Here is a 13,216-nt window from a genome sequence, read left to right as displayed (position 1 = left end):
ATACCACGATTGGTAATTGCTGATTAACGATACTTTTTCTTTTGCCTTGTAAGAGCTTCTCCAATGGTTAATGTGGTTATTTCATAGGTGTCAACATTGTCTTGACTTTTTCTTGGTAAAAATTCCCTTATATAGATATAAATTCTTAAATATGGGGAACTAAAAATATTCATCTCCAACCCAAATCAATTTAAATCTTTTGTTTCTTAAGTGTCACTTAATAATTGGTCAACAATCATTCCATTTTTATTTTATAATTTGTTACACTAACATAAAAATGACTAGGATGGGAAGAGATTGTCAAGATGAATGTCTAAAACTAGACATTCACCATGACATTTTCTTCCCAAAATTAAGCCACATCACTCCACATTCATTTAAAAAATAGGATTAGAAAAAAAATTTAGAGAAAATTAATGTGTATCCTATATGGATTTAGACATTTATCCTCACACACATTCCATTCCATTGGAGAAGCTATGAGGGTGGTGACCCCTTCTCTTAAGGAAAAAAGAAAAAGAAAAACAAGTCTCGAGCCTCGACTATAAAGAAACGACACCTGGACCTGGTTTACACCAACCAGACTTATTACAACCCAAAGAGAATCAACTCTATATATAAGAAATGACATCTGAGTTGCACCCCTATACAGTATACACCACTATGGCACTATACCTAACGCACAATCTTATCATCTGCTTGTGGCTTGAAATGTTTTTCTATGCAGTGGAAATCAATAATTAACCGAACAAACTATGTTTTGTTTTCTTAAAATTCTTAGTTCTAGATTTGTTTAGACTTTTCATCAATTTACACTTAAACTCATTTTTTTGTTGATGAATAACGTTTTAATGCAAGAAAAAGAGAAAATTGACAACACAAAGAAAGTCATGGAAATTCAATACCCAAAGGCAAAGTATATAGGTTTGGGTTTCAGCCGACAAGAAAACGAAAAACACCATCTATGAACACTTTGAGATCAAGTTGGTGCGTGCGTGGTGGTGGGCATATTGTACTTCCGGCTAGCTTCTCAAGTTATGACGGTTTTATATTTTGTTAATCCCCACAGTAGTTATAGTGTAGGGAATTATTTTTGGTGGTTGTCCACATTTGGCCAAATGCACAACATGTTTGACAAAAAAATTTCCATGAGACGTTGTCAACCAATACTGCACACATGCGCACAGTTGCGGCGCATCTTTGTTGATCAACTTGGTTAAAAATGTCATCTAAAAGACTTGGACCCCTAGTTAGTAAGTTCGCGAATCATTCGCGATTTTTCCCGTATCACGAATTTTACCGTTTTATTCGCGTACGTTTGCAATTCCGAACCCAAAACATGTATTATGTGACATTCCCAGATTATTCGCGAATAGTTCACGAACTTTACGTATCCCGAATGATATGTCCGCTTAATTCGCCAGAAACTCTTTAGCTTTTACGTTTTCAAAGGCCTATTTTTGGGGCTTTACTGCCTCCCAAGCATACACGGCCAATATTAGACGTTGTTGTAATTTTTATGAAACAAAAATGACAGAAAAGATTTGAAGGTGAAGGTGAGAGAGATCTAAAACTCGCTAACCAAGCGTCTAAACCTACTATACCACGTCCTCTTTGATGACTAATGTTGTATATATTATTAATATCATCATACTAAGTTTATTTTTTCTTTAAATAACTCACACATATGCATAAAAATTAGTTTATGACCTTATAAATACTAATTATTTATTATATATAGATACCGAATTTTCAGAGCCGAACTCACATTTATAAATCGAATTATACACGTACGTATGCCGTTCCAAATTACTAACGAATCACGTTCCGTTGACCGAATTTTGGATCGAATTTGAATTTTACAAAATCGTATAATACTCGTACGTTTGTCGTTCCGTACGTTTGCCGAATTCCGAATTTCTAACTAGGCTTGTACCTCATGTAATCAACAAACAAACTTTTGCTCTCATTATAAAGATCCAAAAATAAGGATAACCACAAATCATGATTTAAAAATTATTAGTAGATGACAAAACAATAAAGAGAAGAAAGCATTGGACCTAAACTTTAACTAGTTTAATTCGAGATATTACGATGCTTCTGCCTCTACGGGATTGCAATATGGAGCTAGGATGTTGGATGTACATTTAAAAATTGCTTTTCGATTTTTGGAAGTCGAAAAGTCATTAGTTAGTTTGACAATAAGTTTTCAAAACGATTTCTAAAATAAAAAAATTAGTTTTTTACGAGGCAAAATACCTTTGCTTATGATTCGTACTTCTGAAGAAGCAGAAGTCAGAAGCAAATTTGTATCCAAATAAATTTTTGACTTTTCAAAAACAGAAAAATCATCTGTTGTGAAACAAAATGTTTTTGTTTCTGACTTCTATTTTTGTAGTTCTGCTTCTGATATCCAAACACACTTCCACTTCTAATCCGGTATGACTAATTTATCGAGCGTCTTAAAAGGTGGTGAGATAATTTAATGAATTTTTCATCTTGCCTAAAATAACAACAATCAATACACTGATCATTAATTGCCATTAAGGTCCCCTGCTTGCTAGTTGTCACTCCCGAATTTTGCACCACAAATTCCTGTCGCCTCACCAATATAAGTCCAAAATCATGAAGTTAATTTAGTTAATGTAATTTCAGAAAAGACATGCCAAGTTAATGTACCCACGAGACCTCTAAATCAAATTATGATGAATAACCACCCAAAACTGCATACTATGTGATAGTTCTTGCAACTTGGTTAGAAAATAGCATCTGCGATAATAACATGTAAACAAGAAGTAGGGTCACGAAATATCACTGGCCAGCCAGCCAGACCATAAAAACATCCACAACACACGAACACGACACGAGTATTAAATAAAACAAAACTAAAGCAAACAGCGTCCACATAACAAAAATCGTTGCCGACAATTGTGTTGCCAATCAACTCTCCTCGTGTTGGCTCGTGTCCTCCAAACCTAATCCCAAACCACACTTACCACTTCAGTCATAAAGTGGGAGAAAGAACCAGAGATTTCTCTGGCTCTTCAGTTCAGAAAAATTCCCCTTAAATCTCTCTCTTTTCTGTTCTTCATCACTGGATTGAAGCTTTTGAATCATTCAACACTAGAATTCTTCATAAACCCTTTTTTTCAGACGTTTTTTTTGTGCTACAAATGTTTACGTTACAGAATTTCATGATTTTGTGAATTCTGTGATTGTTTTTGTGAATTTCAATCAAAACCCATCTTTTTGGTGTGAAGAAAATTGGGTTTGGAGGGGAAGATGATGCATGCAAAATCAGATTCAGATGTGACAAGTTTAGCACCATCATCACCAATATCAAGTCCAAAAAGTAGACCAGTATATTATGTACAGAGTCCATCAAGAGATAGTCATGATGATGGGGACAAATCATCTTCAATGCAAGCAACACCAGTATATAACAGTCCGATGGAATCACCATCACATCCATCTTATGGTAGACATTCAAGAGCATCATCAGCTAGTAGATTCTCCGGTACTTTTAGATCATCTTCGGGAAGGAAGATTAGGAATAAGAGACATAATGATAAAGGTTGGCCTGAATGTAATGTTATTAGAGAAGAAGGTTCTTATAATGAATTTGATTATGATGATGGGGTTTCAAGAAGGTGTCAGATTTTTTGTGGGTTGGTTGCGTTTGTGTTTCTCTTTAGTGTCTTTTGTCTTATCATTTGGGGTGCCAGTAGACGTTTTGTGCCTGAGGTTGTGGTTAAGGTATGTGGGTTTTGTTTCATTTTTTTTTAATTTGATTTGTTGAATGTTTGTTTTGGTAACCCATTATTTTATTAGATTGGAGACTGTTCTTGATTTCATTATTTTATTGAGGTTTTAATGGATTTAGACCCATGTTTGATTTTTGGGTATATTATCCTTCAGGAGCTAGTGGGGCAATTGCCCCCCAATTTTATCTTACTTGGCTCTGTTCCTGGTTATAAGTAGGGAATCTTAAGTAGGGAAGAAAGTGTTGGGTCAGAATTGCAATTGAATTTGGAAGTAATACCATGTTGTTTCGTGTTTGTTGTCTGGATTGGTGCTATTGTCAGTGAGATGGGAGTTCTTTCTTGAATTTTGATATCATAGATGTGGTATTTGGGGATAGAACGCTAGCTTTTTCTGTAGTGAATGACCTTGTTTCGTATTTGTTGTTCTGAATTGGTGCTATCTTAGTTGGTGAGCTGGGAGTTCCTGTTTCTTGATTTTGGATGTCTTTGTAGTACCAAAATATGAAATATCACAGATGTTTTATGAGATAGGAAAGCTTTGGATGGGATTCGACAAAGATTCAAATTCTTAATTTCACGGCAAGAGGATACAGTTTTCATGTTCTAATTGTTATTTTGAAGTAGACTAGGAAAAAAGAATAAATACCATCTTTTGTTGTGGACCATTTAACTTGTGTTTGTTTTGTGCACTTCAAAAGTTTTGTTTGTTTAGTTGTGGTTAGCTTAAGCATGATTTGTTAGCTTCCCATGCTTTTGCTTTTAGAGCCAGGGGTTTCCTGTGTTCATACTCTACTTAATTGCTTTTTCTTCTAGGATAAATTTGCTTTGCCGCTTCTTCCTCTGCATTTGTTCTACAGCTATGTAGGATATGCAAGAACTTTGTTACATAGTGGCACACTATATCTTTCCAACTTCCATCAAATACTGTCTTGAAATTACATTGAATTTCCAATGTCTGAGTATTTGATTTGGTGTCATTGCAGAGTTTGTCGGTCAATAATTTCTATTTCGGAGAGGGATCGGACATCACAGGCGTTCCAACCAAGATGCTGACTGTGAACTGTTCGCTGAAGGTGCATGTATATAACCCAGCAACATTTTTCGGCATTCACGTCAGTTCAAGTCCTGTCAATCTCATCTATTCACAAATTCCAGTTGCAAATGGCCAGGTATAATTACATTTCCGTGTGGTATAAAAATGCAAAACCTTTCGTTGTAAAATCAGTGTATGACCTGTAATATGACTTAAGGGACTTAGCCAAGCAACCCTATTAGGAGCTTGAATTAGACTTGGCCGCAAGTCAAGCGATAGAAATCTGTTTTACTAGCTTAACACTTTTTCTCGAATCCGCTTTTGCTTGTCCAAAATGAAATCTGAAAAAAGATCGCTTTCCTTAATTGGTGAATTTGTACAAATGTGGAGCGACGAATTAGTTATTGTTTGCTTGATTTTGAGCTTTAACTTTCATTTATTTTCTGTTTACAAATGATGCAGTTGAAGAAATACTTCCAACCAAGAAAAAGTCGCAGAACGGTATCTCTGATGATAGAAGGAACTAAGGTTCCTCTATATGGAGCAGGAGCAAGCTTGGCAGTGTCAGATAACAAAGGTGGAGTTCCACTCATGATAGAATTCAGAATCTATACACGAGGTAATGTTGTAGGTAAGCTTGTTAAGTCAAGACACAGGAAACACATTAGTTGTCCTGTGATAATTGACTCTAGCATCACTAAACCAATCAAATTCAATAACACCGCGTGCACATACGATTAAAATTTCAATTTCAATTAGAATAAATGTGTTTTACTAGGTCTGTTTCCTTTTTATGAAGAGTGTATGTCTTAGGGAAGAACTCATGTTTACTGTAAGTTTTTTCACAATAATGAGATGATTACGTATTGGTTTCTTCTGCTATTTCTTCATGGTGATGTTAAGAGTATTTTTGTCACCAAGTCGTTTGCTTGAGTTATTGATCTCAATCAAGCACTGCACTGCTTCATATTTACTTGGAGCAAAATGAATCAACCTGAGTATCCCATGTTAATCGTAGTTCTGTCAGAGCAGGTCTGTTAGTTTGCTGGGTGCAATTGAGAGTCAATGAAAAAGGCTAGGCTTCGCGGGTTCATTGCCAAAACAGAATCGAGTAAATATCAGCATAGATCAAGCCTGTAAAAGGCCCTCATAGTTACAATCCCACAAAGGGAGAGGTACTGGTCCTGCAGTAAAAAAAATTGATTTTTTGTTTTAAAAGGTGGGGGTAGGGATCAGATCGGTAACAAATGGGAGTGCCCATATTGTCGTAACCAGGCTTAGGCTGGACACCCAATTCTCATATAGAATGTGAGTTTGACCACTCATCATTTCCCATTATCTGCCTGAAGGATCATGCCTTACCTGGGCATTTTCCGTCCGCCTTTATAAATTCCATTTTGGTTCTAATACTTTGTACTCGCCAATGTGGGACTATTAGTGACGCCTATACGGTGAACTTAGCCTAACGCGACCTATTCCTTTCCTACACCTCGAAGGAACGCCACAAAGCTAGCAAGCTGCAAATCGGCCTTGCTGCGCTTTCGACCAATATTGACTCCTTTCGTTGATTGAAAATCTGCCCGGATAACCCAGAAGCCAAAATATGTTTCGCAACTAGATTTGTTCACATAGCTTACAAGTTGTTGCAACTCAAAATTTATCTCGCGAAATAACTGCAAATTAGAAAACTAGATTTTCCGAAAGAGATCTGTTGGTTCAGTCACTGCAAGCGGCAGAGAATTGTTCGGTTGTTCAACAACCCAAACTTGTCAGTCTCAGAAGTAGGAATTACCAATAGGTACTATTATGGTAGTCTTAGTTAATAGCAGGACCACCCACTAAAGCCCAGTAATCAGAGGTCCATAATAAAAGGAAAAAGAGAAAATTGGACCAAAAATTTTATCCCCTGGTCCGGTACACGTGCGGGACCTGTAATGCGTAATTTCCAAATTTCCAAATTAACCTTCCACCTCTAGATATTTAATCTCCTGGTTCTTATCGTCACCTTCTCTTTCAATTTTTGGTTTTGCTCCAAAGAAGCTTTCACGCTGGAGATTTTTTTGATTTCGTTAATTGAGTCGCCAATTCGATCCAAAGCTATCGTTTTGTATATTATAGAAGAACTCCTCCGATGAAGATTTTTGCAAGATATATAGGTTGATTTTCTTACTGTTGATGTTAGTCTAGTTTTTTTTTATAATCAATTTTCATCTAGTAATGTTTATTTTAGGGCTTCCAATATTAATCGTCTAATGGATGTTTGATTATGTTTTGATCTTCTTGTTTGATTGTTTATTTTATTTTATAAAAAAATAGTTCAGATCTATATGGATAATCATGTTTTTTGTCAATTTCTTCACTAGATCTGATCATATCAGTTTCATTTTGTTGGTTTTAGATGTGTTTCGGTTTATTTTTGTGTATGAACCAACAGTACGTATCTGCAGTACTGACAGAAACCTAGTTTTGAAGACCTTTTTTTATTTGATTCAGAAGTACATATATGGAATATTGAAATAGAAGTGTTTCAATACTGTTTTTTCACGGATTCGTTAATTATTTTTGACGTGCAGCTGATTGTTGTGTACGAACCAGCAGTACGTATATCCCGTACTGACAGAAACCTAGTCTACTTTTAAGAAGAAGAAGAAGAAGAAGAAAAACAAGATGGTGCATCGTTATGATTTACGAGGAGAATATTTGTTTTCTGTTTCCAGGTATGCTTTCTAATCATCTTGTTTGATTATTTTGTTCGGTTTTTCTTCTTTTGATTTGTTTTTTTGATTGTATTCTAATAATCAAATCGATTTGATTGACGCTTTTATGGTTTTTAGGTTTCTTACAGTTGTTTTTCGTGTATGAGTTGACAGTACATATATGGCGTACTGATACAAAACTCTTCTAATTTTGTTTTATTTGAAGTTTTTCCAATTTTTTTGGTTCGATCCATGAGTATGTATGTATAATACTGATAGGAAGTGTTATTTGCTGTGTTTTTGCTCCTTTTTTAGTCTTACCCTTCAGTACTTATGTGAAATACTGTAATATGTCTTTCGATTCTCTTATTTTTCATAGATCTGTCACCTGTTGTTGTCATACTGTTGATTTGTAGTTCATGAATCTTCAGTACATATATCACATACTGATAGGAAGTGCTCCTTGTTATGTTTGATTCAGTACGTATATGAAATACTGAAATAGATGCTCTTTGTTACGTTTGATTCAGTACAGGAATTGGATATGGAGATGATCTGGAGTTGTTGTTGGTTCAGATTTGCAAGCTTGTGAAATTGGTGGTGGTCTTGATGAAGTTACAAATTGGTTGTGATGTGTGTTTGAAAGAAGGTGTGCTGCAAATGGATTTGGAGGAACATAGAAGGTTGGGTTGTTGATGTAAACTGAAGATACAGATGAGATAGAGGAGGAATTGTAGGTGGTGATTACTGTGAACAAAATCAGTGGATGAGATGTTCGTCTCAATGGGTTTATGAAGATGGTAGTGCTGTTTAAACAGGGAAGAAGAACAAGTCTGTGTTGCAGCTGAATTGAAATGACAATGATGTTGATGTAGCTGTTGCAGTTGTGGTTTAAGCTAAGAAGATTGTGATGCAGCAAGATAGAAGATTACTTAGAAGATGGAGCTGAAGGCAGTGGTGAATGGTTGACTGCAGAGGTGCTGGTGCTGCAATAAAGTAAAGTGAATTGAGGAGTACTCAGATTCCTAAGTAGTGTAGAAGATATGTACTCATATTTGTAAGCAGTGTGGCAGATATGTACTCAAATTTGTAAACAGTGTAGCAGATATGTACTAAAATCTATGGTCCTTTATATGTTTTAATTAAATTTGGACCTCCAGATAAATAAAATCCCGATTTGGTAGAAGTATGTTATTTCACACGTACTTAAATAGTGGGGTATATTAGTCATTTTCATGTTTTTAAATAATTTTGGACCTTAGAATAGGAGTAAAATCTAGTTGGACCATGCTATAAATAACCTTATGGACTTAGGACCAAACAAGAAATTTTCCGTCTCAGAAACTAGGGGTGCACAAGTGCCCAATTTTTTATTAGGTAATTGATTTTTTAACTTTGCATTGGAAATATTTCTTTAACTTGAATCCTTTCAAAAAAAAAAAAAAAACTTTCACTTTGCTGTCCATTATGACCGTGCTTGAACGGCAGGCATTCGGACACGCATTTTAGCTACATAAAAGTTTAACCCAACTAAATAAGTATAGTTCACTTGAGTGACGACTTGGTATCTCACCAAGAGACAAGAAACTTCCTCCTATAGCCAATTAGACTCTGTCTCTTCCATGCTTGTAATCACCTTTTGAGCAATTTTACACGTCTTTATCTTTATAAGATGACGATGAACATCTAATGTAGCTATACTTTATCTTGACACACAGGCCAACAGGCGTCTTTGTTTCGCTTGCATATATCATGAACAAGGTTGGCTAGCCAATGCCGCCGGGTCGTTGTGACACAAGCTGTTGCCTGGATCACTTAATTTGTTTGCACGTAAATGGAGTATTAGATACGTTAGGCTTCTAACAATGCACTGAACCAACATTTTTCCCACCTAAAAGTGATCAATTATATATGTAAGTTATCTTATTTGTACTTGGAGGCAAGTGGCTCATCGTATCGTGACCTAAACCTTGCCTCATGGATTCAAAATCTGCACTAGCAATGACCCCAAATCAATTTCGCCATGTGGAAATTTCGAGTTATTATGCAAAATTTTAGACGATATGTTTTTTTATTTCATGACCTAAAAATTACGTCCTTGGAACTTAGAAAGCCGTTGGTTTGATAGATAAAACAAAACCAAAAGGAATAAACAATTTTTAGTATTTACCCGAATCCTAGTTTGTTTTGGTTTATTCTCCTATTTAAGAGAAGAGGTCAGGAAAAATAAACACATACAGACATTCTCTTATTCTTTCTTCTTCTGAATAGCAATATTAGCTAGCAATCAGAAATCTGTGTCAATGGCTGATAAAGATTTGTCGGTAACAAATTCTTCAACACCGGCTAGTAATGATCATCACTGTATACAGATTCCGAAGGATTCAGCAACTAATAACAATAATGTTAGTAATAGCAGTGCCGATGGTGGTGGGAGAGATGTTGTTTTGAAGCCGCCGCGTCTGGTTTCTCTCGATGTATTCAGAGGACTCACGGTGGCGCTGATGGTACTTGTAGATCAAGCTGGTGGTATCCTGCCTTCAATTAATCATGCGCCATGGAATGGTGTTACTTTAGCAGATTTTGTCATGCCGTTTTTCTTGTTTATTGTTGGAGTTGCTCTTGCGCTCGCGTATAAGAAACTGCCGTGCAGAGTTGACGCAACTAAGAAAGCTGTGCTTCGGGCACTCAAACTTTTTGTCTTCGGCATCGTGCTTCAAGGCGGTTATTTACATGGTGTCAACGACCTAAGTTTTGGTGTTGATATTCTACAAATTAGATTGATGGGTACCTTACAGAGGATTGCGAAAGCATATCTGTTAACAGCTGTATGTGAGATTTGGCTCAAGGGGGAGGGCGTTGTAAAATCAGGACGATCTGTGCTGAAGAAGTATAAATTCCAGTGGATATTTGTTCTGGTGCTTACCGTGACATATACTGCACTATTGTACGGGCTACATGTTGCTGATTGGGAATACCAGATTCCTAGTGAAAACTCCTCTTTCTCTCCAAACATAACATCGGTAAAATGTGGAGCACGTGGAGACACTGGACCTGCCTGTAATGCTGTTGGAATGATTGACCGTAAATTGTTTGGAATTCAACATTTATACAAGAAACCCGCCTACACTCGGACCAAGGAATGCAGCATGAACTCACCAGATAAAGGCCCGCTTCCACCGAATGCACCTAGCTGGTGTCAGGCCCCATTCGACCCGGAGGGAATTTTAAGTTCTGTGATGGCAGTTGTTACCTGCATGATTGGTCTGCATTTTGGGCATATAATTTTACACATCATAAAATCTTGGACGAACCCTGCTGCCGGTCTAGTTGTTGCTGGATTCGTTTTGGACTTCTGCGGGATGCACATAAACAAAGCCCTCTACTCTTTAAGTTACACATGCGTTACTGTTGGTGCTGCAGGCCTTCTTTTTGTCGCAATTTATGTGATGGTTGATGTATTTGGTTTCAGAAAATCAACTCTGGTTTTTGAATGGATGGGAAAGCATGCTCTCGTGATCTATATTCTTGCAGCATGCAATGTCTTTCCTATCCTCGTACAGGGTTTCTACTGGAAGGAACCCGGAAACAACTTTTTGAGATTAATTGGTATTGGCCGCTCATAATCTGTTCACTGAGAACATATGTACTCGTATTATGGATGCATGAGCCAGAGAGAAGCATATCTCCATTAGGCCTTCATTCCTTGTAATATTTTTGTTTCGCTGTTATATTTCGCCTCTGCAACTGTGAATGGAGAGGCTCTGCAGCCGCAGAATTCGGAAGAAATCTGCAAAGCAACAACATTGACTTTTTAGTTTAGCTGATAGCCCATATAGAGCTATTAGTTTTTGAGCATCCAATTCACAGCCGACTGGCATACAACATTCGAATCCTAATACCATATAAACATAGTTCTCGTAATCGTATCCCCCGATGTGGGACTGCTATTAAGCGCTTATCATACCCTGATACTATCAAGTCAAACAAGACATGCAGCTTGTAGTTATCCATGATCCCAGAGCACATTCTTCAGGAGTCTTTGAGGACGAAAACTGTAAACCACTTGGATGGTATTCTCTAAACACATTTAATTGTGCCTTCTCCTCCCCCTTTAAAGTTCTCTTGTCCAACCCCCTTAGCTCTTTTATTTCCTTGGTCATAAATATTGCAAGATCCCTTCTTAAATCCCCTGCAAGTATTGGTGTTTAATTTTTGATGCATTTCTCAACTGCTTCAATTCTACTGTAGTAGGAGGATAATTCCAAAGACATGAGTCGGTAAGAATTAGGATGCTCACGAGTTCCGAATAAGAAGAATAAAATTTTAAGAATTAGGATATATGTCCTCTCTGCAATCACGAACCAAAAACTATTGATCATCTATTATTGCACTGTCCTGTAACTATGAACTTGTGGAATGCAGTACATGCTAACCTTGCAGGGATAATAAGTAGAAGATGTATTAAAGAGTGGATTACTACTTGGTTTGACTGTGATGTTAACAATAGAGTTTTGCAGGATAAGTTAATAATGAATGCAGGTTTTATACTCTGGCACATCTGGAAACTAAGATGTGGAATAGTTTTTGATAATGCCCAACTGCAGGTGGAAACATTTAAAAGGGGGACTCATCGGGATTTAGCTGATTGGGAAAGATTCGTTTACAGGCATAATAGTGCTAGTATTGTGCCATCACAGAATAGGACTATCACTCAGTGGAAATTGCCTGAGCATGACTACACTAAAATTAACCTTGATGGTTCTTTTACTAAAGCATCTAAAATTATGGGTTGCGGACTGATTATGTTCTCTCATACAGGTGAATGTGGGAGCAGTCTGCATCCCAGGTATAGCTCAAGATGAGGAGCAGGCAGAGGCTATTGCAGCATCGGAAGCGGTTAAATGGGCAAAACAAGCTGGAATAGAGCATCTGCATCTGGAGGGAGACTGTTTGAATGTAGTTAATACAATAAATGGTAGAGAAGGAGTTGTCAAATGGTCAAATAACAATATAATTTTAGATTGCAAGTCTCTACTAAACTCTTTTAGCAATTGGATCTGCACTCACATTCCTAGGAATTCAAATGGAATTGCAGATTCTTTAGCAAAGGAAGCTAAGAACAAAACTAGTAAAGAATTATGGAGTGGTGTATTACCAGATTGGCTGGAAAACCCTCATTAGAGAGAAACTTGTAATCTCCTTCTAGTTTCTCAATAAAATTACTTTTCCTCTTGAAAAAAAAAGAGGTAGATCAGCAAGTATAAAAAGTAAAAACCAATAGACTGGAAATTAATCAACCTCATCAGTATCAAGCCAACTTATGTCACCAGCTCTGACAACCAGTGCAAGGACCATAAAAATGTTACTCCCTCCGTTACTTTTTAATAGGCCGATTTCTATAAATAAATATTTCAAAAAAATAGGTCAATTTCCTAATTGGGAAAGTCAAATATTACTTTAATTTTCTAGGACCACTTTTCTTTTAACTTCTTTTGATGACAAGTGTTATGTGGACCATTTCACTTATTTCTTTGGCTGACAAGTGGCATAGGGACCATTTCACTTATTTCTTTCGCTGATAAGTGTCATGGGGACCATTTCACTTCATTTTTTTTATTGACATGTGTCTAGAGAACCATTTTCAATAATTAGTTCTCTTAATTTTCTTGAGAAAAGAAGGAGAGTACTTTGCTAGGTGCAATTAAGAGAATCAATGAAAA

General features: G+C 36.6%; 2 protein-coding genes and 1 non-coding gene across 3 annotated transcripts; 2 read left to right on the top strand and 1 right to left on the bottom strand.

The window, feature by feature from the left end:
• The first annotated feature begins 2,962 nt into the window (after positions 1-2,962).
• LOC113318451 lies at positions 2,963-5,679 on the top strand. The gene is made up of 3 exons (XM_026566616.1): positions 2,963-3,756; positions 4,748-4,933; positions 5,260-5,679. Exons 1-3 carry the CDS (start codon positions 3,283-3,285, stop codon positions 5,536-5,538), a joined length of 939 nt encoding a protein of 312 aa, XP_026422401.1. The 5' UTR covers positions 2,963-3,282; the 3' UTR covers positions 5,539-5,679.
• Positions 5,680-6,025: 346 nt separating this feature from the next.
• LOC113319829 lies at positions 6,026-6,131 on the bottom strand. The gene has a single exon (XR_003345812.1). It is a non-coding gene; the product is annotated as a small nucleolar RNA Z279/snoR105/snoR108 (small nucleolar RNA).
• Positions 6,132-9,744: 3,613 nt separating this feature from the next.
• LOC113319605 (heparan-alpha-glucosaminide N-acetyltransferase-like) lies at positions 9,745-11,195 on the top strand. The gene has a single exon (XM_026567852.1). The coding sequence runs from the start codon at positions 9,797-9,799 to the stop codon at positions 11,117-11,119; it is 1,323 nt and encodes a 440-aa protein (XP_026423637.1). The 5' UTR covers positions 9,745-9,796; the 3' UTR covers positions 11,120-11,195.
• Positions 11,196-13,216: the final 2,021 nt, after the last annotated feature.

This window comes from Papaver somniferum, chromosome 10, assembly GCF_003573695.1.
Source record: "Papaver somniferum cultivar HN1 chromosome 10, ASM357369v1, whole genome shotgun sequence".
NCBI classification, from domain to species: domain Eukaryota; kingdom Viridiplantae; phylum Streptophyta; class Magnoliopsida; order Ranunculales; family Papaveraceae; genus Papaver; species Papaver somniferum.
This window is presented reverse-complemented; position numbering and strand designations above follow the sequence as displayed.

Coding starts and splice junctions, on each gene's coding strand:
- LOC113318451 (XM_026566616.1), top strand. CDS start 3,283: ATGATGCATGCAAAATCAGATTCAGATGTGACAAGTTTAGCACCATCA. Junction 3,757..4,747: donor TGCCTGAGGTTGTGGTTAAG/GTATGTGGGTTT, acceptor GTGTCATTGCAG/AGTTTGTCGGTCAATAATTT. Junction 4,934..5,259: donor TTCCAGTTGCAAATGGCCAG/GTATAATTACAT, acceptor CAAATGATGCAG/TTGAAGAAATACTTCCAACC.
- LOC113319605 (XM_026567852.1), top strand. CDS start 9,797: ATGGCTGATAAAGATTTGTCGGTAACAAATTCTTCAACACCGGCTAGT.